General features: G+C 49.6%; 1 protein-coding gene across 3 annotated transcripts in view; it reads right to left on the bottom strand.

Moving 5' to 3' along the window:
* Positions 1 to 459: 459 nt before the first annotated feature.
* The window catches only part of LOC121830825 (uncharacterized), a 46,912-nt gene continuing 20,869 nt past the window's right edge, over positions 460 to 26,502 (bottom strand). Inside the window, exons 2-5 of one of the 3 annotated variants that reach the window (XR_013052730.1) lie at positions 24,186 to 24,333; positions 4,675 to 4,784; positions 2,438 to 2,743; positions 460 to 1,297 (exon numbers count right to left, since the gene is read on the bottom strand). Coding sequence is in view for 1 of the 3 variants with exons in the window: in XM_076576202.1 (XP_076432317.1) it covers positions 1,271 to 1,297; positions 2,438 to 2,743; positions 4,675 to 4,719 (378 nt within the window). In the remaining 2 variants the exon portion in view is untranslated. Of the gene's footprint in view, positions 1,298 to 2,437; positions 2,744 to 4,674; positions 5,464 to 24,185; positions 25,073 to 26,502 lie in introns of those variants that run through there. The other 2 variants (XR_013052731.1, XM_076576202.1) reach the window with 2 other exon arrangements.

Genomic DNA, 26,502 nt, shown 5'->3' with positions numbered 1-26,502 from the left:
TGCTCACGGGGAGCTTCCATTTCCTCAACTGTTAAGCTGGGGTTGCACTAGAATCGCTCTGCCCAGGGTAGAGTGGGGAGGGCGAAAGTCTGTAGCAAATAGAAGCATACATTCTCAACAGAGACTCAGCTTAAAGACTTGAAACACACCACAGGATCATGTCTATAGGTCTAATGTACCATCAGAAGCAACTGATTGCCAAGAACTGTAATTGTCTCTAGGAAAAATATCCATGAACACAGACTTCAGACCAGGACTGTGCTTTCCTCTGGGGAAGAGTCGGTATTTTGATGGAAACCCACCCAGACAGCAAAGGATCGTGGAAAGACCCAACAACTCACAGACCAAAATTTCTAAAAAGCAATGTGTGTGGGTAAGGGAGACACCCAGAAAAAAACAGGAGAAAAGTCTTTAAAAAATATTGATACTTCATTTATTCAATAAATATGTATTATGCATTTCTGTGTGCTCCCATGGTTCTAGTTACTTGAGATTCAGCAGTTAATAAAAAAAAAAAAAGGCAAAAAATTTGGCCTCCTGGAACCCAGGCATTAGAAGGAGGACAAATGGTAAATGTGATTAAGTAATGAATTCATTTGGATTAAAATGTAAATTCCTTTTACTTTTCTTTTTTTCTAAGAACGGACTCACTATGTGGCCAAACCTGGCCTCAAACTCACAATCTCAAGACTCTCCTACCTTCCGCTCCTGAGTGCTGGGGTTACAGATGTGTGTGTCACGGTATCCTGCTGATCCGCAAACTCCTGAGTGCAGTCCAGGCCTGAGGAGGCCACTGAGATGTTCTCCATTCCACTTCCTTGACAAGTCATTTGCACTGAGCAGCCACGTGGGGCTGGTCGATTTGCTCACCTCTCCGAGCCTTGATTTCCCCATCCATAAAGCAAGGACCACTAGAAGGCCTACCTGCCTCTTAGGGTCGCATGAGTTGATGTGTGGCAGACACCTGCGAGTTTACCCAACTGCTGGCCCTAATCATGTCCTTCCGGGAAGCTTTCCAGATGGATCGAGTGTAGACCAGCAGGAGTTAGAATCGGTGCTTGGAGGAGTAGCAGGTCTGTTAGGTGCATTTGCAAGCAGAGCCCAAAGAGAAGGAGAAGGACCCAACTGTCTTTCAAACAGCTACTCTGCTGGAAGCAGTGAGTGAGGAATACCTTGAGTGTGTGTCAGGAAACTTGTGCTGCTGTGACAACATACCCAAGCTGTATGAGAGGCAATGGCTTATTTGGGGTCACTGTTTCAGAAGTCTCAGTCATAATAGGCTCTGTTGATTTGGGGCCTGTAGCAAAATAGAACATGGTGTTGGAGTCACAAGGGAGCACAAGAGTGAGCTGCTTACCTCATGTCAGCTGGGATGCAACTATAGAGGATTCAGGATCTCGACATCCCCTTCGAGGGCTGCCCTCAATGACCCATCCGGGCCTCCCTCTGGGCCCCACTTTCTGAAGGTTCCACCACCTTCCAACAGAGACACAGCTGACTCAGCTTTCAACACCTGGGCTCTCCGGAGGCATTTAAGATCCAAGTCACAGCAGTGTACTATGCCAAGCTAGGCCCCTTCTCCAGGAATGGCTCCTTAGTCTCGTTCATTCACACATCCTGCTGGATAAACCAGCCTCAGACAGCATCCTTCCTGAGATGCAGCCCTGACATTTCACCAGCCAGCTCTACTGTTCCCTCTGGAGGACTTGGAACATCTCAAACGCCACTCTATAATCCCAGGCTCCAAAAGCTGGCAGGCAGGAGTTCTTACCTCGCCCTCCATTCTCCTGGGAAAACGATAATAATCCAATATGTTTGTGGAAGCTTTGTTTGAAATCAGAATAGCTGTGTGTCAGAGCCAATGACTACCTCTGCAGCAGCTCTGTAAAGTACACAGCAGCCTTCCATGAAACAGGGGAGCAAAGTGAGCCCCAAGACAGCCCAGCCCAGCAGCAAAGCCAGGGCACAGATGAATTCGATGGCATACAAATAGCATAATCTTAAGCACACACTATACTGATTCACGGGGTCAGATGTGTTCTTGAGAATCGACAGAATCCTAGAGAAGATTCCTTTTTTTTTTTTTTTTGGACAGAAGCTCTTGAAGGGTACAGATCACTGTGCTCCATTGTCCTTTGAATGACACCTACCTGTGCAAAGGTGACTTAAGCCAAGGAGAATGAGTCTTAACAAACAAACATCTCTGCCAAAGGGATTTAGAGTCACCTAGGAGATACACCTCTGGGTGGGTCTGTAAGGGTGTTTCCAGAGAAATTTAAGGGAAGGGGAAAGACCCCAAATGTTAGTTGCACTATCCCGAGGACATAGGGTCCTGGAGTGTATAAAAAGATAGAAGTGAGTGGAACAACAGCATCCATCTATTTCTGGCTGAATACGATGGGACCAGCTCCCTAATACTCCCACTGCCGTGCCTTACCACCATGAGGGACTGCATCTCTTCAAACCACGGGTGAAACAAATCCTCCTTTCCCTTCCGTTGCTTTCGCTGGGTATTTGGTCCCAGGGATGGGCGATGGGACTCGCACACCCCAGCGCTCACCGCCCTGGCCTTGCTGTCCCTTGCAGGGTGGACGTTGAGAAGTCCCTCCTCCCGGTGCTGTGGCCATTTCCACGGCTGCCACCGTCCTGTGTCCCTTGCTGCCGTTTCGCAGTCTTTGTTTTCCTTGTTGTGAATCTGCTCCAAGATAGTAAATCTGTAATGTTCCGAGAGTAGATTTGATTTCTGGAAAGAGACCAAACTTATTTAGAGCCAAATCTTGCCAATAAGGTAGACAAGTAGTTTATATTAAATTTTTAAGAAAACAGCCTCGTGCCTGGAGCTCAATAAATATTTGTTGACTAACAATGACAACAAAATGAGAATTAAGTACACGGTGTTCGAGTCTAAGGAAAAGAGACTCATTTTATTCTTCAGCTCATAGATCTTCTGAAAACAGTTCCAGCAAAGAAACTCCAGAAGTGGTCTGAAGAGTGGTGGGGTCACTGGAATAAGAGCAGCGTGTCAGGGGAATTCCTCCGGGAAGACAATCCATGGTTAGAATTCAAATCAACAAGCATTTAAAGGGACCCAATTTCACACAAGAGAAGGTGGTTCTAGTCTGTTTGGTATAACTACATACTAAGGAAATTGCTAAAGAGCCGTCAGGCCCTAGGTGGGGGTGGTGAGTGGAGGGGGGGCGAGTGGATTGGGGGGTGTTATGTGTAGGAGAAATGGTAAATACTGAAGACACAGAGAGACACACAGACTGCCAGGGAAAACGGATTGGAGAAGGTGCCTCGGGGAGAGCTCAAGCCTGTTAGCTGGAGGGTAGGAGAGACTGGTGGAGGAGGCGGCTGGGCCCTAAAGCAGAGCCGCCAACTTCTTTATAACATGGCACCCCCAGGAAATGACCCCAACTGGTGGCTCACTAAGACAAATAAACAGTGCAGATGTAGATGGGAAGACTGGCCTGGAGGGCTTTCCAGCAGTCCGAAGCCCACTTGCCACCCCCCAGATGGCCACGACTTCTTCTGCAATTGTATTCCCCACACACCAGCTGAGAAAACCCACGCTGAGGAAGGAGAAGGACTTGGGCAGGTGGGTACAGGGAGGTGCCTCAGGTTCAGGGGTGGGACACACAGGATGGGAGTGTTGGCTCTCTCCTGAGAGCTCATCTCCTCTCTGTAGGACGGAGGAGGAAGGGAAGGGAGTGTGGGTGAGTTGAGACAGGCAGGAACCAGCAAACTGAAGGCCTTGCTGCTGCTGTGCGGCAGAGTCTGAAGTTAATTCCATGGACGACAAAGATCCTTCAGAGTCACTAATAGGGGGCAGAGGGGTATATTTTTAAGTTTTTAAAAACTTCACACTTCTTATGGTTTACTTTTTAAAAAACAGCCATAAATAACAAGCTTGAAACACACAGATCCCCAAAGCTAGAATACAGGCCATTCTCTTGCTTCTAGCTTAGTGGGGTGCCCTGCTTAGAGAAAAAGGCCTGGGTGATTCAGGCATGAGATGAAAACCTCCACCCCAAGTTTTGTAAAGCAGGCTGTGAAACTAAAAAGTGAACAGCAGCCCGGGGCCCCCCCAGGAACAGACAGCAGCCTTCTTCCTTTGCGGGGCTTTCTTCAGCTTGTCAGGGGTCTGAGTAGCCATTGCTGTTGTCTGCCCCGCCTAAATGAGAACAAATACACCCATGGCTTCTGTGTGAGAGGGATGGCAGAACCTTAACACCGGGCTGCCTGCGCGGTGGAGGGGAGGAGTGCTTTTAAGATGGCTGCCGGGCGTTGCTATGGAAATGTAATTCCCGACCAGAAGCAAATCCCATTCAAAAGGCCAAGAATGGCCATGTTAGGTCAAAAACGGAACATGAACTGGGGGAAAAGATTGCTTTTCAGGAGAGCCAGACAATTAATTTAACAGAGGAACCACCCTACAAAGAGGAGAATTACAGTTACCTTACGGGAGGGATCTTTATTCTGTTCGAGTCCAGTTTTTAAAAAGAGTGTACAAGGGCGAAGGCGACAAGAGAATGTCTCCATTTCAGCCGAGAAGAAGTTTACACGGAGGTGGGGAGGGGAAGGGAGAGGTCAGGAGGACGGCTTCTTCCCCGCGGAAGATCTGTCGGAAGATCTGTGAGACCCTGAGCTGGGTGGCTGAGGAGAGTTACAGACCTGTTTTCCAGAGGAGGTGCAGGTCAGGCTCATGTCCGCCGACATTTCTCAGCCTCACCACCATTCTCTTACAACTAATCTACCTCACGTCCTCACGGTACCGCCTCCATCTAGGTACCAGTAAAAAATAATACGAATATGTGTAAGTTTGACCACAGGGGGATGTAGCTGCCCAGACAATTCACAGGCAACGCGTGGAAAATAAACTGGCAGCCCGGCGCGCTCCCTCATGCCCTTCTCCTTAGCGGCTGCTCTCTCTTCCATCCATCACCCGCCAACTCGCGGACCAAAACACATCAAGGGAAGTGAGGATCCAGTCAGCAGATATTAATTGAACTGTTATTAGGCTTGAGACAGTGTGAGGTGCCATGGGGGGGGAAATAAAAAGGTAAAGATTTTATCCCTGCCTTCAAACGGCTTGTCAAAAAGGAATCTCGAATGTCACACACAGAAGAAGCCGGTTGGGGTATCATCAGCCCAGGCGTGGAAAGAGTAATCACTTCCAGGAGTTCTGAGAAGAAGGTCTGCTTCCCCTGCTGGGCTGGCCAGAGAAGGCAAGACCATCAGCAGGGGTTGTTGTTGTTGTTGTTGTTGTTTTGTTTAACTGTAATTCAGAAAAAAAACGACATAAATTTCTCCTTCTAACCATGTTTAAGTGTACAACCCAACAGTATCACATACATGCTTGTCACACAACCCATGTCCAGAACTGAAATCCGAGACTCAATGTCTGTGGAACCAGTCTCCATTTCCCCTCTCTCCACTCTCCGGGTCCCCGCCCCCTCCATTCTACTTTGAATCTCTGTGAATTTAACCTCTCTAAATCCCCCATTGCTGTGGTTTCAACATACACTGTCTCCTAAAGACTCGAGTGCTCCCCTCCCCAACTGGTAGTGGTATAGGGGAAAGTTCTGGAAATGTCTGCAGGTAGAACCTAGCAGGACGAAGTGGGTCACTGGGGAAAGGGGTGAGTGAGCCTTTCAAGAAAGGTTTTTTTCCTTTGGCCTCTTTTTACTTATTTTTTTTTTCTCCTTCTTCCCCTCTTTCTCCCGTCATCCCCTCGCAATTCTGCTTCCCATCATGAGTTACCTCTGGATGGCCCCTCCTCCAGACTCCATCTGCCATGAGGTTCTTCTTCACCACAGGCCCAGAATGAATTAGAGCCAGGGACTAGGGATGGAGCCCTCTGAGACTGTGAGCCCAGATCAACTATGTCAAGCATCCTGTCACAGCAAAGAGAAAGCTGGAAAAGAGCTATCTTTTTGCAAGCTGCTTACTTCGCATATCTATCTTGCTGTAGCATGTTGCTGATTCTCTTCCTTGGGGCTAAGTAAAATGTCACCTTCTGGTTTTCCATCCATCGATCTGTGGACATAAAGGTTGCTCCTACACTTGGTGAACACTGCTGCTGTAAGTTGAGTATGTAAATCTCCCTTCAAAATCCTGTTTTCAGTCCTTATGAAAGTGTCCCCAGCAAGGCAATTGCCGAAACTAGCTGATTCTGATTTTGTGTTTTTGAAGAGTGGTGTTGTTTTCTACACCAGACCTACATTCTGTATTCTTACCAAATGGAACACAAAGGTCATAATTACAAATTTACCAACTCGTCCTCCTCCTTCTCTTCTCTCTCTCCTTTCTTCCCTCCATCCTGAGTATAAAATATTGTCTCACATGGTGTCTTAGTTCGGGTTTCTATTGCTGTGAAGAGACACCATGACCACAGCAACTCTTATAAAGGAAGACATTTAATTGGGGCTGGCTTACAGTTTCAGAGGTTTAATTGATTATCATCATGGCAGGACATGGCCGTGTGCAGGCAGACATGGTGCTGGAGAAGGACTAAGAGCTCCACATCTTGATCCACAGACAGCAGAAAGGGTCTAGGAGCCACAATGGGTATAGCTTGAGCATATGAGACCTCAAAGCCCCCCTCACACTTCCTCCAACAAGGCCACACCTCCTAATAGTGCCACTCCCTATGGACCAAACATTCAAACACACGAGCCTGTGGGGGCCAACCTATTCAAACCACCATTTATGGTTTCAATTTACATTTCTCTGATGATGAATGATGTTGAAGATCTTCTCATATGCTTGTCATCCACTAGTCTACATCATTCAAGAAATGTCTCCGTCTTTTGTTAATTTTTTTAAATTAGGTTATTTAGATTTGTTGTTAACAGACAATGGGCTGAGTTTGAAGACAGAAAAATTATAGTCAGATAGAGATGGGCTTATCAGAAATCAGCTGGCCTAATCAGAATGCTTTAAAGAAGGTGAATGTGGTATGCTGACAGGGTGGGTATGGATTCTTGAAATTGAAAGACCTGTGTCCCATGGTTATTTGTTCAGCATTTCCAGTTGCTGTGGGTCCCAGATCTGCATGCACTGCTCAGCAAAACTGAAGCTCTCCAGTACACAATGACCCCAAGGTGTCCTTGTCTAGTAGTCCCATTTCTACTGCTGTGACAAAACAGTAAAACTGAGGTAACTTATAAAAAAAGCATTTAACTGGGTTTATGGTCCCAACGGGTTAGAATCCAGGGTTGTAGAATGAAGTCACGGAGGTAGGAAAAGCTGACAGCTCACATCTCCAACCACAAACAGGAAACAGAGGGAACTAACTAGCTTAAAATTATATGAGTCTTTTGAAACGTCAAAGCCTTTCCCCAGCGACACACAAGGTCATACTAATCCTTCCCAGACAGTTCTATCAACTAGTAACCAAGTATTCAAACATATGAGCCTATGAGGGCCGTTCTCATTCAAACTACTACACCTGTTACAGTATTCAGCCTGTGTCATTGGAAAGGGTTTTCAGAATCCATGCTCCCTTAAGTGGCAGGTGAAACAGACCTTCACATTTCTAGCTGTATTTCTAATTTACACTGCTGTGCTTTCTTTTGTTTTATCATTATTGGGTGTTTGGGGTTTGGTTTGATTTCATTTTCTGACGCAGAGTCTTTTTGTTTAGCACAGGATATCCTTAAACTCAAAATCTTCCTGCCTCTGTCTCCCAGGCTAGCATGCCCAGCTTCTAGTGTTATTTTGTTATAGCCTAGCAATGATTATCACCTCATGTCCTGCTCACTTCCTTCCAGCTTGCTGTGGCCAGGGCAAGAACCTATGGAGGAAGGAAGCCAACAGAGTAAGCCAGCCTCCATGGCTAGCTCACCTTCCCGTCATCCTCAGATCACTGGGGTTCATGCTGGCTGCCTCAAGAGCTGCCCTTTCAGCTGATGGATTTGACGCTCTTCTGTCTCTACTGGAAGCCACAGAGCCAGATCTGACCGCATTAGAGTCTCCCCTCACAGTCCTGCTCTCATGCCCCCCATCCCCCACCATTTCCATGACCAAACACTTGGCCACACTCATCAAATGGCTTTTGTTGTGTGGGGAAATGTCACCAAGTAGGTGACAAAACAGTATTGCTGCATGGGGCTCCCATTAAAAGACACCGATACAGAGACCACGAGTAAGAAAAGGGCAAGGTGGACACCTCAAAAGTTAATAATGGATGCTTCTGGAACGTAGAAGACAGATGAATTTTTTCCCTTTGTGCTTTTCTGTATTTTCTAAAATTTTTACCATGAATATGTATTGCTTTTGTAATCAGAGGAAAGGACAGTGCATGGTAATTTTTAAAAAGCCTTTGTTGGGCTGCATGCCCACTTGGGCTTGTAGCTTTTGTGGATTTCACACAGAAAATTACAGAGTCCTGCCTCCTCTAAACTCATCTCAAATACAGGGACAGAGCTGTCCAAAGAGTCCAAGACAATCCTGAGGAGCCCTTGACCTCAGACCAGTCCTGAATGGATGTCTTGACTCAGGATGTAAAGAGATGAGGACATGAGGTGAGTATTCTTGGAGACTTGGGGTCACCTTCAGATTGCCCTCAATTCTCTAGAAGGTCTTCAGTCCTCCCAAAGGGGAGAAAGAAAGTACTTGTGCTAAGTACAGGAAGATAGCCAGCCTCGTGGACAAGACTGAGAAAAGCCAAGCGAGGGGCCACCCCAGCAGGGCTCGGGTCCTCACAGCCCCCTCTCCCTGGTGACATCACCACATTTTTGAGGACTGAGTCCCGTGATAGAAACCAGCCTGATCAAACAGCTGGAATGAGTTCAGATGGAGCATTATCTTGATTTGAATCATTGGTACAAAACCTGGCAAACCCTGGGATTCCAGTCTCAGCCGTTCCCCTTCCTCCTCCAGGAGGGAAAGCATCATGGGTCCTGAAGATAACCCCATGTAAACATGTAGCTTCTGAGGCAGTACCACACAAAGGTAGTGATAATGTCCTCTTTCTGCACTGTCCCTCAGAAGATAAGGCACAGCCACTGCCTCTGTCTGTGCAGGAGAGACAAAGTGCTGACCCCCACCGCCCTGCTCATATAGCCTATGATTGGACAGGAGAAGGAAACTGAGGCTCAGAGGAAAAAGCAACAGTGTGCCCAAGGCCATACGTAGTATATATAGCAACTTGAACTGCAGCTCCGAGCTCCAGGCTCCATAACCAGGGGTGTACTCCTGATACCAACTGTCACTTACACGGATTTGTGCACTATTCAGATCTCCAGGGCAGGGAGGTGGACTGCGTTTTGCGATTGTGTCTGAGAACCCAGATCATCCCGAATCCTAGCCCAATGCTTGTGAGTCTCTGCCCGACACAGCCCCGTTGCCACCAAGTAGGCCCATCTTATCACATCACGCCCACTCCTTTACAATCTAAGGCTCTGATGGAGAAATCCCTGATTAGGGTGAGTGGGTCCTGTTTGTCTACCAGCACAATAGGATAACCACGGGAGCATTCTTCATGATGCTTCCCTGTGCTAAAGCATACCTTGGCGAAAATTATAATAGGGCGCCCTCTTCTGGTAGAGAGATGAATACACGAAGCCCCCTCTGCCCAGGCTGTGTGGGCCTTGGTCCCAGGACTGCAGCCCTCACTCGGCTCAAGGAGAGGGTCTCTTGTGCCAGGGATGCAATGGGATTCATGCGCAAAGACCCAGAATACCCCAAAAGCTGCTGCCTCCTGCCCTGCTTCTTAGCCCTCCCTCCGGAGTACACACACACTGTTGTCTCAAGCTCAGCCCTTGTTCTTGCTGATCTGGAAGGCTCTGTCCCCTGGCCTCCACCTCTGTCATTGGTGTGGATTGGATTCCCCCTTCCCCACGCTGGGCTGATGAGGTCTCATTCCCATGGGGAACCAGAGCACTTTGGAGGCCTCTGCCCACCCCCAGCCACCCCCCTTGGAGAGCCTCCTTTATGCTCTATTTTTAGTTTCTTGATTGCAAGTGAGAAGTCAGAATCAGAGAATGCTGGGAAACTGTAGCGATAACCAACCCAGGAAAGGGGACAGCCATGTGGGGAGGGTCGAACGGTTCCAAGAGGCAGAGGAGGCGAATGCGGTCGGTACCCGGGCTATAACTGGGGCGGACAGGGAGGGCAGAAGGTGGGCTAGGCATCCTGTCAGCATGATGATGGATGATGTCAGCAGCCAAGGACAGATGGAATCAAGCCACTGAGCTACAAAGGACCCCTCCAGGCCACCTATTACAATTCCTTCTCTCCACAGGAGGAAACTGAGTCACAGCTGAGGAGGCGGGGCTGCTGTAAGGAATCTTGATTCCTGAGGCTTTGTTTTGCAGGTGTGTGCAACACCAGGCCAGGAAATGTCTTCACAAAGCAGTCCACATTAAAACCAAAGTGCACATCACCTCTGTGCCAATCTGGGCCCAAAGACCAGGCACGGGCCAGATTCATCACACCGCCCGCAGGCTGGACTGTTCTCGAGCTAACTAGAGACAGCTTTTCCCTCACCGCCCTGGGGCTGCGGTGGCCCCTTGGCCTGCACCAAATGCATCATCTCCCTCCTGGAGACAGAAGTGCTTCCCCAACGTGGCGCCGCTGTACTCCCTAAATGAATGAACCTGCAGCTCCAAGCGGTACAATTGGCAGTTATTGCTGGCAGTTTATCAGTATTAACTGATTAGGCCCGAGATGATGGATCCCCTGTCTCAAAAAGCCCGCTGCCCTGCACCACCCCCAGGTAACCCGTGAGACCTGGCTGCTCCAAACTGCCTGGGGACCAGCCTTCACTCTGTTCCCCTCACCCTGAGCTGCCCCCCTCACCCAGCAAAAGAGACATTTAAATAAATAAAACAAAATTCAAATGAGGACACTAAATCTCCCCGGCATTTAATTGATGATCATTATGCTTAGGAACCTAAACTCTTTTAATTTCACTGCGATGCAGAGATGAATTATAGAATTACAGTCGCCAATTATCAATCACGCCTTTGCTAGTGTCTCCTGGCTGCCCAGCCGGCTCCTGCTTCCTCTTGCAGGCCAAGGGTTGAAGAGGCAGGATAATAGCACTGGGAATGTGATTGCGGGAGAGGTCTGCTCTCTCTCTCTCTCTCTCTCTCTCTCTCTCTCTCTCTCTCTCTCTCTCTTTCTCTGTGTGTGTGTGTGTGTCCCTCCCTCTCCTCCCTCTCTCAGTTCTCTTCCCTCCCTCTCCTCTCTTTCTTCTCACTTTTCTCCCCTCCCTCTCTCCCTCCCTCCCTCCCTCCCTCCCTCTCTCCCTCCCTCTCCTCCCTCTCTCACCATTCCTTTCCTAGTGCACCACTTTTCCTAACTTGATTTAAAAAAAAAGAAAGAAAGAAAGAAAAGAACCAGACATTTCAGAAAACAAAAACCTTTTCATTTACAGCCCGGCATTTAATTCATTTTGTTCAGGGGACAGTGTGCCGTGCCCAGCACTGGGCAGAATTCCAATGGCAACTAGTGCCTGACCCTGAGCAGCTGCAGTCAGGCCCGTCTCACCCAGCAGCCTGCAGAGGGAGAGAAGGCGATCTGGTAGACTGGAGAATGCCAGGAGCACCAAGGCTGCAGCCCGAGCGTCCGCCACCCTACGCTGGGGAGCCATGCCCTCTCCTTCCTCTCCTCCTTTACTGTGAAAATAATAATAATAATTTGAATAATAATTTCCACCAAAGCTGGGAGTGATTTGCATTTGTATAGTGCTCTGCAATTTACAAAGTGCTTTCATGTGCATTATCTCATTTGATCCTTCCAATAATCCTGAGAGGTCTGTAGAGCAGGTATTTTTGTTATTCAAACGTTTATTCATTCATTTGACTAACATTTATTGAGTTTCTACTTTATACCAGACCCTGGGGATAGGAAGACCAGAAGAAGAAGAAAAAAAGAAAAATCCAGGAGCCTCTTACCTCAAAGGTACCCAGTCTGTCGGGACAACCCACTAAGTGTACAGAATATTAAAAGGCCCAGGAACAAAGTGTTCCCCTTCGAAGCAGGGAGGCTGAGAACTAAGTGAGCCAGGATAGACCACTTCCGCTGCTTTGAGCTTTGTGGTCCTCTCCCAAGTTATTACATGGTCATCACTAGCCTCATTTCATCTGCTTGTTTAAAGGTACATGTGGGGGGGGGGGGGCTGGAGACCCAGCCCATTGGTAAAGTGCCTGATGTGCCAGCATGAAGACCTGAGTTTGGATACCCATCCCCTACATTAAAAAGGTGGAGTGCCATGGAGGAGGACACCTGATGCTGACTTGTGCCCCACCTCACGCGCGCACACACACACACACACATGCACACACAAGTGCAAGCACACCAGCATCTGTCTATACAACACACAGTAGCTATGTGAATTCATAGCCATCCTTGGGTCCCCTGAAATAAATACACTGGCAAACAATGAAGGTCAGGAGAAAAAAAAAACAACTTGGGGAGCTGCTGACACCTGCAAATCCCTTAAGACCAAGCATATCACACCATATCAAAAAGAAAAAAAAAAAGACAAGGGCTGAGGCTGACAGCCAGACGTCTCATCTCCCAGGCATTCAGTATCTTGGAGTGCCTTCTGAGAGGCCTTTGCTGGGAAGCCTCTGGTCAAGTTTTTGTAGTTGATTGGTTGGTTGTTGTGGTGGGGAGTTTTGTTTGTCTGTTTATTTGTTTTGTTTTGTTAAGACTATGCCTTTTCTCTTACAGGAGCTAAAGGTGGATTTGCCTTGAACCATCCATGACCCTATTGAATTGCCCGTCCCATCCAAGCTTCATTCACAAATAAGAGCCAGCTCTCACGGTCTCCCTCTTGTCTACAGCGGGCTTCTCACTCTCTGCAATCTCTACCAAAAGGACCAGATGCAGGTGGAATTAGGCTTGACCAGGTCACTTAGTTCGGGTTCACTCCAGAGGCCAGGTCCCAGAAGTCCCTAAGCAGATGACCACGGTCTTGGTGGCACTGGAACTTTGCCTCTTCCCACAGAGTTAAATGTGCCCGTGCAGAGGTCCTTCAGGGACCCCTGTCTGGGTCAGAACCCAACACTTTGCCTGGCCAAGGCCAGGACAACTCTATCCTGTCACCAGCTGGCTTCCCTGGCTCTAGGCCACTGGCCTCTAGCCATGGGCCAGGCACCCAGCCATGCTGTGGAGCCAAGCAGCCCTGGCATGGAGCGGTCCTGTAAAAGCTCTCATTGGTCTTGGAAGGTTGAGGTGCAACCTGGACACTGTAGAAATGACGACTCTATCCTTAGGTGGGGAAGACATCCCAGCCTTTCTCCGGCTCTGGTGTCTTCCTTCAAAGTCACATCCCACAGCTGCTCCATCACTGCCTTGTGTTCCAAGGACAGAACAAGTGAAGAAGCCACATTGGCCTGAAGGTCCCGAGGTTTCAATCCTGGTTCTGTTGTGGCACGGGTTGCCCTACCCAGTCCACAGCTTTGATCCTGAAGGAGTACAACACTTAATGGGGCCATTGGTTCTGTGGCATAAACTTCCCACTGATCCTTTAACCTTCCAGAAATGACAGTATCATTTTGCAGGTGAGAGAGAGACAGAGACAGAGACAGACAGAGAGGAGAGACAGAGGGGGGGAGAGACAGACAGAGAGGAGAGAGAGAAGGGAGAGAGGTAAAGAGAGAGAGGAGAGAGAGAGAAGGGAGAGAAAGAGAAGGGAGAGAGAGACAGAGACAGAGAAGAGAGAGAAAGCAATTTTGCTGCGCTCTTCCAGCTGGTGTCCAGCTTTCAAATGGAGCCTCCTCCGGCTCAAAGCCTAGCCCCTTGCAGGCCTTTGGTAACTATGTTCCTCCCTCTCTTTCTCTCTCCTTCCCTCCCTCTTTCCCCTCCCTATTCTCTCTCTTTCTTTCATGTAGTCTACCCTGACCTGGCCTCAAACTCTAAGTAGCCAGGGCTGACTTTAAGCTTCTGATCCTCTTGTGTCGTCCGTCCCCCGTCGTGTGTGTCCCCCCCCCCGTCCCCCCCCCCCCTCCAGACGTATCAGCACTCTGAATGTCTACAGTGCGAGGGATGGAACCCTGTGCGCTGCCAGGTAAGTACCCTGTGGACTGAGCTACATCCCTAGCACCCAGCATCACTTTCTGGCTACTTTGAGGCAGCCAGGTGTTAGGTGCTCCATTGATGCTCACCGGGTTGTTCTCTCACCGTCAGGGAAAGAGGGAGTTGTGAGGCTAAGTGCCCTGTCCTGGGACAGAAGCAGAGCACGAAGATGCTGTTGCTGCTTGTGACCCTCCTCTCAAGCCCGGTCTCGCTGGGATGAATAAAAGGAGGGTGTTTCTTAACAGCCATGCCTCCAAGTTTGGGATAAAGGGTAAAAAAATCTTGCTGGAGAAGAAAGCAGGAGAGGAGGAAGCGGAGGAAGAGAGTCAGGGAGAAACATGAAGGTCAGGTGGTCTTAATCTCTATCAGCCTCAGCCTCTCCTAGAAGACATCTGCAGACCTATTAGGCCCACACCTTGCCCCTCTCACTCAGAAGAAACAATGGCCACCCTTCTCTCCAGAACCTCTCTTCCCCCGACCCCCCCAGGGCCAAACAGCAATTCATAATAATATTTGCTTCTAGCTGGGCTAATAAAACGGCCTCACTGCAGTCCCTGTCACACGGCCAGTGAGCGGTATGGATGTCTCTGGCCACAGGAAGACGTAACCTGGGCCCTGTTCTCCCAGCCCAGCAACAGGATAATGTCCTGAGGTCCCCCTTCTGGAGTGCAGGGTGGTAGCAGGTGCTGAGCAAGGGCAGGGTAGCCACCTAAGGGCGCTACCGACCTCCTGTCTCGTGTGCAGCCAGCTTCAGAGGTGACAGACGAGCTCCCAACCCAATCCCCTTCTTCCCCAGGCCCCCTCCTTCCCACCTATCTTTCTGGCCCAGACCCCCGTATCTTCCTCGGAGCTTCAAATAGCTGTGTCTCCGAAATGTGAAGTGCCGCTTCCTCCTAATTACAAAACTAACCACTGACAACACGTGCCCGCCGCCGCCGCCGCCGTCGTTCCTCCGAGCTAACAGCCCCATTAGGACAGATCTGTTAGCGCCCTTGCCCCCTCCGTATATTTTATGAAGCCGCCTCAAAAGTACTCAGTGCCTGGTCCTCCCCTCCTCCTTCCCCTTCTCTTTTAAGGCGATGGCTTTGTGAAAGCAGAAGGGGGGAAAATAAAGCTTTTTACTAAAATGTCACTCTGGAAAGGGGGTGGGGGTGGGGGGGCTTCCTAATAGGCCATCAGAGGCTTGCTTTTTTTTTTTTTTTTTTAAGTGTGATAAATTTGACCCGTCTTAAAAAGACAGCCAGTGTTGCTTATCAGCCATGATTTGACCAGATAGCCGTTTCAAAAAAAACAGACACTGGTCTTTTTATAATAAATGAAAGCAATAAAATCAAGAGCTGGGCCAGAACTATAATTAAGAATCAAGCCCAGAGAATGGGGGTGTGTGTGTCAGAGGAAAGCAGGGAAGTGTTTGGGCAGGCTGCCATGGGCACCATTGTTGGGGGGTCACCACAAGGAGGCACTGGGGGGCCCACGCCGTGGGAAGGGAAGGGTGACTCTTCTACCCCTTCTCTCTCCTAATGGTCTTGAGAGAGCCCCATTTCTGGACAGATGGACCCAGGGGTTGCAAGGAGGGACTCAATGCCCGCCCCAAAGCCCAAATCCAGTGTCGATTTGAAATTCAGCCGGGAGACCTCTTCCTTACCCTGCCTGCACACAATAAACACCCCCGTCTCGCTACCCCTGAAGAGTGCCTGTGTAACACAGTCTCCAGCTCAAGTCGCTGCTTTGCATTTCCTTTTGGCTTTATTAAAACTGATTTTCTATTTGCACTATAAAAACTGATCTGATTAAATTTCCATTTTTCCCCAAAGAAAAGACTCCCTCTCCCGCCTCCCCCGTCTCTCCATGCCCTCCTCTTGGTCCTCTATCCCATTAGCCCTCTCCACCTTTTTTTTTTTTAACCCCAAACAAATAATTCTTGATTATCCTCCCTCCTCATCCCCCACTGGGTCCCCAGCAGTTTCCATGGGGATGGCACTCCCAGGGAAGGGGGAAAGCGGAGCTCACCCAGTGAAGCCGAAAAGAGGAGCCGCTCATTGGGGGGATGCACAGTGAAAGGGGTGTTTCTTGGGGCCTCTCATACTCCATGTGGCTGTGAGACTGCATGACACATCCAGTGTGGCCCTGAGTCTGACTTGTCCCTCTGACAAAGCCAAGGCTGTGGGTTCAGTACTCTGGAGGGCCACTGAGCTGACTCCTTGTGTTCAGGACCCCTCACTCACCACCATTCAGGGCAGGGAATGGGCCAAGAATACAATTAAGATCACAGATCCCCTACTCAACCCGTGAGTTAAAGACCTTAGCCTTCAAGTTCCTGTTTCTTCCCTGTGACAATGACTCATTGATGTCGGGGGAGTCAGTGCAGAACACACACAAAGTCCCTGTGCTGTGTGCCCCCACCCACCGCCAAAGGAGGCTCCATCTCAGGGAGGACAAGTCATTGGGTCACTGAAAGAGGCCCTTGCGGGGTGAGTGTAGGATCCTGCTTGCTAACTACTGCACCACACAGCCTCAAGACAAGAACATGCTGTGAGGAATCAAGCATCCACCCAGAGGCCCACCACAGAAGAGCCGGGGAAGCAGAGGATTGGCTGAGAGGGCCAGCTGCAGAAGCAGCCCCCATCCGTCCTTCTAAGGGCCGCCACCCTTCAGAGCTCCTCGACCCAACCCGTGTATTCCCCTGCCTCAGCCCTGCCGGTCCCCTTGGCGCTCCTGCCCTTAAAGCTGCATCCCCACCCCTCCCCTCCATGCAGCTGAGGTGGGTTGGCATTTTAACAAGACTTTTCTAAATATTCAGGGAAAACAAAAAGTAAATAATGACAGGAAATATAAATGGCAGGCACAAACTTATTTCCCACTGCACCAGAGCATCTTAGCACTATCAGTAGTTAATTGTGAGGGATGAGTGAGTGAGTGACGACTGACTGACTGACTGACTGACTGACAGACTCACTCACTCACTCACTCACTCACTCACTCACTCACTCACTCACTCCTCACTCTCTGACCAACTGACAACCTGACTCACTCACTGACAGACTCAATCTCTTCTTCACCATCTGAACGACTGAGTGACTCCCTCACTGAATAGTTTGCCTGTTAACGAAAACCAAAATAGGGACTGCCTCAGTTGCCTACCTAGCTGGGGCCAGTCACTTGGCACTGAACTCCGGTGTGAGAGTCCACCTGGCCCGCTCAGACAGGTAGGATGGCAAGTGTGACTCATGGTGGAAGTCCCCAGACGCCCCGTGTCCACACCCTCAGGGGAGGCTGGCCTTCTCACAGATGCCCGAATGCCTTCCCTACACAGCAGTCGTGCTGTGCATGCAAGGATTCCCACCTATTCCTAACTCCCCATCCACGGTTACCATCGCCTCTCGGCTTGAGCCAAGGTCTCTGGGGTCAATAGAAAGGAACATGAAGGTGGTCAGACCGGGCGCCAGAGCACGGAAGGCCAGGATGTCCACAGGCCCTGTGCAGTTGCATGCCACGCTCCAGAACCTTCCATCATTTCTCCAGAAGTGCCTCTCCTCCCTTTCTGTGGGCTAGCCTGGCTGACCTGCTCTTCTCTGGGTAGAGCAAGCTCCCACCCACTCATTGCTCTATGTTCCCTGATGTGCCCTCTCCCCAACCCATCTTCTGCTTGCTGTCCAAAGCCACTGCCTCCTCCTCCTTCTCCTCTTCCTCCTCCTCCTCCTCCTCTTCCTCCTCTTCCTCCTTCTCCTCCTCTTCCTCTTCCTCCTCCTCCTCCTGTTCCTCCTCCTCCTCTTCCTCCTCCTCCTCTTCCTCTTCCTCCTGTTCCTTCTCCTCCTGTTCCTCCTCCTCTTCTTTCTACTCTTCTTCTTCCTCCTCCTCTTTTTCCTCCTCTTCCTCCTCCTCTTCCTCCTCCTCTTCCTCCTCCTCTTCCTCCTCCTCCTCCTCTTCCTCCTCCTCTTCTTCCTCCTCCTCCTCTTCCTCCTCCTCTTCTTCCTCCTATTCCTCCTCCTCCTCTTCCTCCTCCTCCTCCTCTTCCTCCTCCTCCTCCTCCTTTTCCTCCCCCTCCTCTTCCTCCTCAGGAGTGAGTTCCGGAAGGCTTCCTTGTCCCCTGCCCCTGTCTCTGCCCCACAGTATCTGGCCTTGCTGTATCGGCCCCACCCACTGAGTCAATTTCCCTGCCCCCGGGCCTTTCCCACCATCACAGTCAGCCTGTAGGGCAGAGACTATGTCTTTTATGGTTGCATTCTCTCCAGACCTCTCCATTTAGCACAGTGCTGTGTTGACTCTAAGTGCACCCACACTTGTATATGCATGCGTAATAACCATTCATGCTGATGGGGTGCAGGGCTATATTTCAACATGTGTACTGATCAAATTAGGCCCATTAGCATTTCAGTCTAATTATCATTTTTTTTTTTTTTTATGCTTGGAGCCTTTCGGCTCCTCTCTCCCGTTTTGTTTTGTTTTGTTTGATTGTTTGGGTGATGCTGGGGCTTAAACCCACATGCTATCTTCTAGTTCTTAATAGAATATCAAAGATTATGACTTACCACATCCCCCCGCCATTCAAGTCTTTTTGCCTGTTTTTTTGAGACAAGGCATCATGTAGCCCAGGCTGACTTTGAACTTACTATGTTATGGAAGATAACCTTCAACTTCTGATCGTCCCGCCTCGGCCTCCAGAGTGCTGGGATTGCAGGCCTGTGTCACTGTAGCCACAGGTTTATGTGGTGCTGAGGATGGGACCCCAAGCCTCACGCATGCTAGGCAAATGCTCTGGGAACTGAACTCCGGCCCCAGGCATCTGCTCCACAATTTTTTGACAGACAAAAACAAAACAAAACAAAAAATGTGCTTTGAATTCAGTCACATGAGAAGACTGGAGAGGGAGGAAGAGAGGGAAGGAAAGGAGGGAGAGAGAGGAGGAAGGAGAGAGGGGGGATAAAAGCAGGTTGGGGTGGATAGGGCAGCCGTGGTTTGTGAGACAAGGCTCTGAATTTGGTTCTAGACGGTTTACAGCGACAGCGAGGCACTTAAGGAGAGATGTCCTGCAGGCTGCTGGATTTATGAGGCTAGAGTCCAGCAAGAGGTCAGGGCTGGAAATGAGCATCTGAGCATCTTGGAGAAAGATGGGCAAGAGAGAAGAGCTACAAATGAGCTCCTGCAGGAAGTGAATAGAGCACCAGAGGAGGCTGCCCCCCCCCCAGGAGGCCTCAGGGAGCGCGGAGGCGGGGCAGCCAGTGTGGGTGTCCACTGACACCGAGTTAGTGGGCCTGGGAAGCAAAGTCAGGGAGAAGGGAAGGGACTCGGGGCTGTGCACACACAAGGTAGAGGAGGCTGAGCCCAGTCAGCTCACCAGCGGACTTTCACCCTTTCAACAGCATTCAACACTGTCTGGAAACAGTGCGAACAGGTCCTCCCCAAATTCTGCCTGGTCCTGGACTGCTGGTCTACTGGTCCTTACCTATTTACCTTCCCCCTTCTCCCTGACTGCCATCTGCCACCATTGCAACCACAGAGCAGCAGAGATTAAAAGCCCAGACGAAAAGAGAGGGGTTCATCATTACTTGTTCTATTTCCACAAATGCCCCACCCCCCAGAGGGATTGTAACCCTCTGAAAGTCCCAACGCTACGAAATGGGAACCCAGGCCAGATGCCTGCCAGGCATCCACAACCCCAAACTGGCACTCCCTGATTTCTATCACTGTCCCTCTGCAGAGACAGCAGAGGGAGACTGACCTGCCCAGGATTCACAGCGGGGCCAGATTCAGGCCAGAATGGGACAGAATGTCCTGTCTATAGTATAGTCTTCCCTCTTACTGCTGGTCCCGAAGCCAGTCTCCTGCGGGCTCGTGACACACGTCAGAGCAGGCAGGCACAAGCTCACATATCCAGACTGCAGGCAGAGGGCCTAGGGGGATGCTTCAGTCAGTAAAGTGCTTGTGAGATCTGCATTCAAGCCCCATAACACACATAAAAAAGCCACAGGTGGTGGCCCATGATCATAATCCAGGAGCCAGGAAGAGGGAGACAGGCAGATCTCTGTGGCTCACTGGCCTGACAGTTTAGCCTAATCCACGGGTCCCAGGCCAATAAGAGACTTTATCTTCAAAACCGAAGCAAATGCCACCTGAGGAAAGACACCTGAGATTGTCCTCTGGCCTATACACACACAAACACACACACTCACATACACACACACAAACACACACACACACACACACACACACACACACACACACACACACACACACACACACACTCTAGTGCAGGCAGAGATCTAATGCCTCAAACCCTGACTGCTTCCTTCATCTGTAACCCCTGGCTCAGACTGCCCCCGAGGACAGGCTCTTTAAGGGCGACACTCTCTGCTCTGAGAGCAGCAGCTGTGAACCTGTCTTCATCCACACCTAAAATCTGGGCCTTTCCAAAGAGACAATTACATGCCCTCACCCGGCCCAGCCCCCCTGGAGCTGCTGGCTGCTTAGAAACCCCTGGCCCTCCTTGTCCTGAAGCTGCCAATTTCCTCATCAGTATTTTATTTGTCTGTTTTGCTCATTTTTAAGCTGGTGGCAATTGCTATTTAAATTGTTTTGTAAAGTGTCTTTGCATTTACAATGCCGGCTGTCAGCAGCCCCACAATAGGAAATGAGATTTGGCATCAAAGGCAAAGACGCTACTAAAATACATTTTAATAAATATGTAAATCAATTAATCAATCACCCATCCAGGGAGCTTCGGGAATGCAGAGGGCTGAGAGGGAGGAGCTGGAGGATGGTGTGGTCCAAGGGAGCAAAGGAGGCTCACCAGCACTGAGCACATGATGGGCAGCCGGCCACCCTTGAGCTCTTAACCTCTGGGTTCCCTCCTTCACCCCCAAAGCTACCTAAATGGGCACCCCCGGGCTGGAACTAGGAACCCATGGAGGTGCTAACAAAAACTCCAAGCCTGAGAGTAAGAAACAAATGCTTTCGTAGAAACCAACAACAACAACAATGTGTCTCCCCGTCCAGTGCTGTTTCCAAGAGAAGCCTGAGGTTAGAAGGCATTTGCAGGGCTTGGGTCTGCAAGCTGGACCAGCCTGGGGGATCAGCATCAGGAAGAAGAAACGACCAGCTGCTCTTTTTTCCTGAAGCAGCATCAAAGGAGAGGCATTTAAACTGTCACACAAATTGGGAAGGGATATACTGTCCCCTCAGAGACAGCTCTGGGAAGGGATGTACTGTTCCCCTCAGAGATAACTCTGGGAAGGGATGTACTGTCCCCTCAGAGACAGCTCTGGGAAGGGTTGTACTGTCCCCTCAGAGATAACTCTGGGAAGGGATGTACTGTCCCCTCAGAGACAGCTCTGGGAAGGGTTGTACTGTCCCCTCAGAGACAGCTCTGGGAAGGGTTGTACTGTCCCCTCAGAGACAGCTCTGGCGAGAAAGTAAGACCCCCAAGGACAGTACTGAGGATAGGCAAAGAGGGCCACAGGTCTCAAGGATTGGGTGTGAGTGTGAGTGTGCTGGGGGAGGGGCTGTGCATGTGCACATATGTGTAAAAGTTAGAGGACAACCTTAAGGCAGGGTCTCTCGGGGGCTGGAGAGATGCCTCAGTGGTGGAGATCACCTGAGCTCAGTTCATAGTGCCCACGTGATATCTCACACAAACAACCTACAACTCCAGTTCCAGGGAATCCAACACCTTCTTCTGACTTCCATGGGTTCCTGCATGTACATGGTGCACATACATGTACCCAGGCACACACACATAAAAAAATAAAATAAACAAATAAATAAAGTCAAGTATTGAAAGACGGGTTCCTCATAGGGCTGACTGGTCAGTGACTCTAGGAACTTGTCTGTCCCTGTGACCCCAGGCTTGAGATTCTATCACACATCACTATGCTTGGTATTGTGTTTTGGGGATTAAACTCAATTCTTACACTTGCAAGGCAAGCATTTTCCCAACCCAACCAACTTCCAAGCTCTATCAAGGCTTTCTGAAGCAGGGGCTCGAACACACTGTGTCTACAAGTGGGAGCTTGGCCAGGCCGCTGGCCACAAAGTTACAGATTCTCAGAGGAGAGGCTAAATCTGGCCCACACAGCCTGAGCTGGAGCTGGTATATGTCTTGAGCCTGAGCATAGGGTTTTTGGAAAGTGTGCCTGAGCCCTGGTAAGGTGTCACGTGACTTTCCATGTGACCTTTGATAAGTCACTTTCCCTTCCTGCTGACATTCACCAGACAGTACAGAGTCTGGACAAAAACGAACTCTGAACTAGACACTCTCCAGCCTCCCTTCCCCAGCACTGTGGGGGCAGATCCATCGACCCCCCCATCACAGCTGCTGGACCTTGCATAGCTCCCAGCTAAGTTAGCCCAACCCTGATGGGGAAGGAACCAGCCGTCTGGAGTGTGACAGCAGGGAGGACCTACCCAAGGGGACTCAATACCTTCAGGTGTTGAAATTAGGCCCCGAGACCTAGGAGACCTAGCTCATGTTAGGATACTAGCCTAGCATGCACAAAACTAGGAGTTCAATCCCCGGTACCAAAAAGAGAAAAGGAAAAGAGAACCAGGCTGTGGGGAAAATGATGAAAATCCACAGATAAGACCCTTAGTCTCCCACCCTCTCCTCTGCTCACACTCCACCCTGCCCCAACCTTCTCCTCCAGAAGAGCTAAGTCCGATTAAAGACACATCTAGACCCCAAATTACCTCGTTTTAAAAACTGATGCCACCTGGACCAGAAGGCAAATGTTCTCATCAGGTCTGAGTACACATGTACAGCCAACCTCAAATGCCTAGGCAGAGCTATGGGCTAGGTTTCACAAGCACACATTAACATGTGGCCTCGGCTATGAGTGTATCCATGTGTGAGTCTTTTGTTCAATATGTTCCCGCTCAGGCAGGTCCCTCTGAGGTGCATGTGCCTTGGTGGATCCCTGTGAAGTATGAGCGGTATAACAAGTCAAGAAACGTACACACGTCACCATATGGCCAGCAGGAGCTTGTGGACTATCATGGCCGAGATCTTTCTTACTGTCCAGGAGAGTCGGGTCACAGCACTGCCATATGGCTGCAGTGCAAACCACCCCCCAGTCATGTCTGTCCTTCCAGACACCACTAAAGTAGAGACTGAATGAAGCCCTGAACTCCCCCACCCCTCCCCCTACTCCTTCAGCCATAGACCATGTGTGCCAGCTCCCTGCACACATAGATGTGTTAGGGAGGGCATTTCTAAATCAGTGGGCTGTACTGTCCTGCTGTGAGGCCCAGAGAGAAAGGTAAATTTATTCTCTCTCCCTCCTCCCCCCTTTCATAAGCCTTCTGCCTTTGCCCATCAAAACTCAAGGTTCTCCATATTTTATATTCCTGAACTCACAGCGGCCTCAGGGCACTCAGGCCTTTAGCTTCATATTGAGAATTATGCCACTGTCTCCTGGTTCTGCATTCTTCAGAGCTGGACTGTGGCATGCTGATACCTGCTCTGTCTTTCAGCTTACAGATAGATTATCATGGGAGCCAAGTTCTCAAATACATATACGTACACATCATATATGTGTCATACATACACATATCCTATTATATAAATACATATACATGTACACACACACATTACACGTATATATAGCCTGCTGAATATCCTGTTAGTTCTCCTTCTCAAGTGATCGGAAGTTATCTTCTGTGGCACAGGCATCATTTCTTCCGAAATACACTACAGGTGTATCAATGCCACAGTGTGCCCACCCGGGCTTCGGAGGCCCTGACCCAACTTCTGCAGCCAGCTCAAGACTGGCAGACTCTCAGGCCAAGATGGCCATATCTAACGACTGCCCGGTTGTCAAGCTGACTGTCTCCACACAGCCCGAAGCATGCCATCCCTTGCTTCTTGCTCCCTGTGACCACAGTGTCTCCACCCGGAGGGCAACACCATTTCTGGGGAGACTTCTGAACTACTAACTTTATTAAGATTGATTTGGCCTGCCCGCCATTCTGACAGGTCCAAAAGCAAACACGGTAGGCCATGGGGGAGATTTGGTCATAATTACCATCTTTAATTACTGCTAAAACATCAATTGCTCTTGTTCAATTAGCAGTGCGGTTTCAGGCATGGCAAACTTTGCAACACAAAATAAGCTGAAAATTGATTTCTGAACACTTAATGCAGATCTGAAATTGCTAACCTGATAAGGTTGTCATAGAAGAGCCAACGTGGCCAAGGAGGAACTTTGCAGGGCCTGTAATTGCCTCGGTAGGAAGATTAATAACGTGTATACTTACATCTTGTTCATCAAGTAGGAGGTATTCGTGGGGGAACCAGGAGAGGTGGATCTGTGGAGCAGGAAGGCAGAGGGAGGGTGTTAACAAGGAGACTGGCAATTAGGCAAGAGAGAGCAGCAGCCTGCACCCAATGGTCCGTGAACGAGGACACGGCCCTCCGGGATGGCACACAGGAGGGGCGACTGCCTGGGCCGACTGCCAGCGAAAAAAGACCAATGTGAAGCAGGTGGGTTCTGCCTTAAGTGAGTCCCAGGCACCTCCAATCCCTCTCCAAGCCCTGAAAAGGGAGCTCCAAGGTCAAACCCATGCAAGCTTCTTGGCAAGGGAAAGGTAGGATGTGATGGATGGGGAGCAGCAGCTGGACCCCAGGATGCCATGGCTGCTCTGCTACTGTGCTCACCATCCCTTGTTCTGACGCCTGGGTCTTCCTGCCATGGGGCTGAGTGGACTGCCGAGTGTGTCATGGAAGAGTGAACAAGGAAGCATCTTATGAGCTACCAAGTGTTCCATGCAGTGCACAACTGCGAGCCTCATTATCATTGTTATGCCAGGCCTGTGGGGGGTGTGGGGAACAGGGAGAGTCTGAATAGCTTTGGAAAAGACCCTTCCCTCCTCTGATTCCTGTCATTTAGGTGGAGGGAAATGAAGAAAACATTCCATTTTAAGTTTATGAAACTAACATCAACTGAGCACTGATATGTGCCAGGAATGAAGAAAAGCACTGGAGAGGTGAGGGTAAATAGATGAAAAGATAGATGAATAGATACAGAAGGAGAAAGAGAAAGGAGGAGGAGAGATTATAAAGATGATAGGTGAATAGATAGATAGATAGATAACAGTTGATCATTGATAATATGTATATATGACTAGAAAGATGGATGAAAAGAGATAGAGAAGATGCATAGACAGAGGTAGAGAAAGAGAGAGATAGAGAATCAGCTTGACTATGTCAACATCAATAGGTGATAAGCAGCAGATAAGAGAAACAGAACTGATGGGGTTAAGTTACTGACCCCAAAGTCAGAGCTGAACCTCAAACCCAGACCTCTCTGATGTTAGAGACAGTACACTCAAGCTCTGATCTCTGCCCAGAAGCATCCTTTGAACTCCTTGGTGCCTGTCACTGGCCTGTGCTGAGCCTGGGGCAGACATGAGCAGGATCACAAACATCTTTGTCCTGCAGACATAGAAACAGACACTCATCCAACCAACCAGGCCATGAGCGTGGCCTGCAAACCAACCCAGATGCATGTCCAGACCATGAATGAGACATACTTACTAACGCTGGCATTTTTGGATCCAGATTGTCACCAGGCCCTTGTCTCCTTAGGTACAAACACAGCATTGCAGATCCAAATTTTATTGAGTATCTACTGGCCCAACCCAAGCCCAGGGAAAGAGAGAGGATGGCTTTCCAGACATTTACCCTCTAGATGAACAGAGATGGGAGAAGCTTACAGGTATGAGCCCTCAATACCAACAGAGCAGTCAGAAAGGCTGCCCAGAAGAGGCGATATCTGAGCAGGTTTTGCAGATGGCCGGGAGCTAGCCAGGCAGACTCCCAGAAGGCTATATTCCACTTGGCATCTCTATAACCAAATGCACAAGGCTGCAAGCTGCCCTCCGACCTCCACATGCACACCGTGGCCTGTACACACTTCCACATACGCACACAAGCCCATGTAAAATAAGTGAATGAATGTTTAAAAAAATTAAACTAAAAAGATACATGGATAGAGATACCGAGGAAATAGTTACTAGTGTAGTTTGGGTAGGAAGAAAGTGTGGGAAGTCGAGGTACCTAAAAGTTACAGAAGAATCCAGAACAAAGTCTACCTTTGATAAAGTTATCGCAGATGTCTGAGCTGAGGCCAAAAGGCCAGGGAAGGTCTGTGAAGGTCAACTGAGTACAAAAGGAGGCTGAGAGCAGGGTTGGGGAGCAGAGTCAGGTGACGGGCCATTTGTTAGAAACAGTGAGGACAAGAATGCAGTCTGCCAGTGGCAGCCATCCTGGGCCTGTCCTGACATGACCGAGACAGGGAGAGTGCAGCGTGAGGAGTCACACTGAAAGTCACCTTTGCCAGAGGCAGTCCATCTAGGAAGTGGAATGGGGAAGGGCTTGTCTGTGGCGACCATTGCCAGTTGTCCAGTGAGATGGAAACCATGATAGACCTCACACTGATGTCATCGTAAGGGAAGCCCTGGGGGCTGGAATACAAC

Source organism: Peromyscus maniculatus, chromosome 7, assembly GCF_049852395.1.
Source record: "Peromyscus maniculatus bairdii isolate BWxNUB_F1_BW_parent chromosome 7, HU_Pman_BW_mat_3.1, whole genome shotgun sequence".
Lineage (NCBI taxonomy): Eukaryota > Metazoa > Chordata > Mammalia > Rodentia > Cricetidae > Peromyscus > Peromyscus maniculatus.
This window is presented reverse-complemented; position numbering and strand designations above follow the sequence as displayed.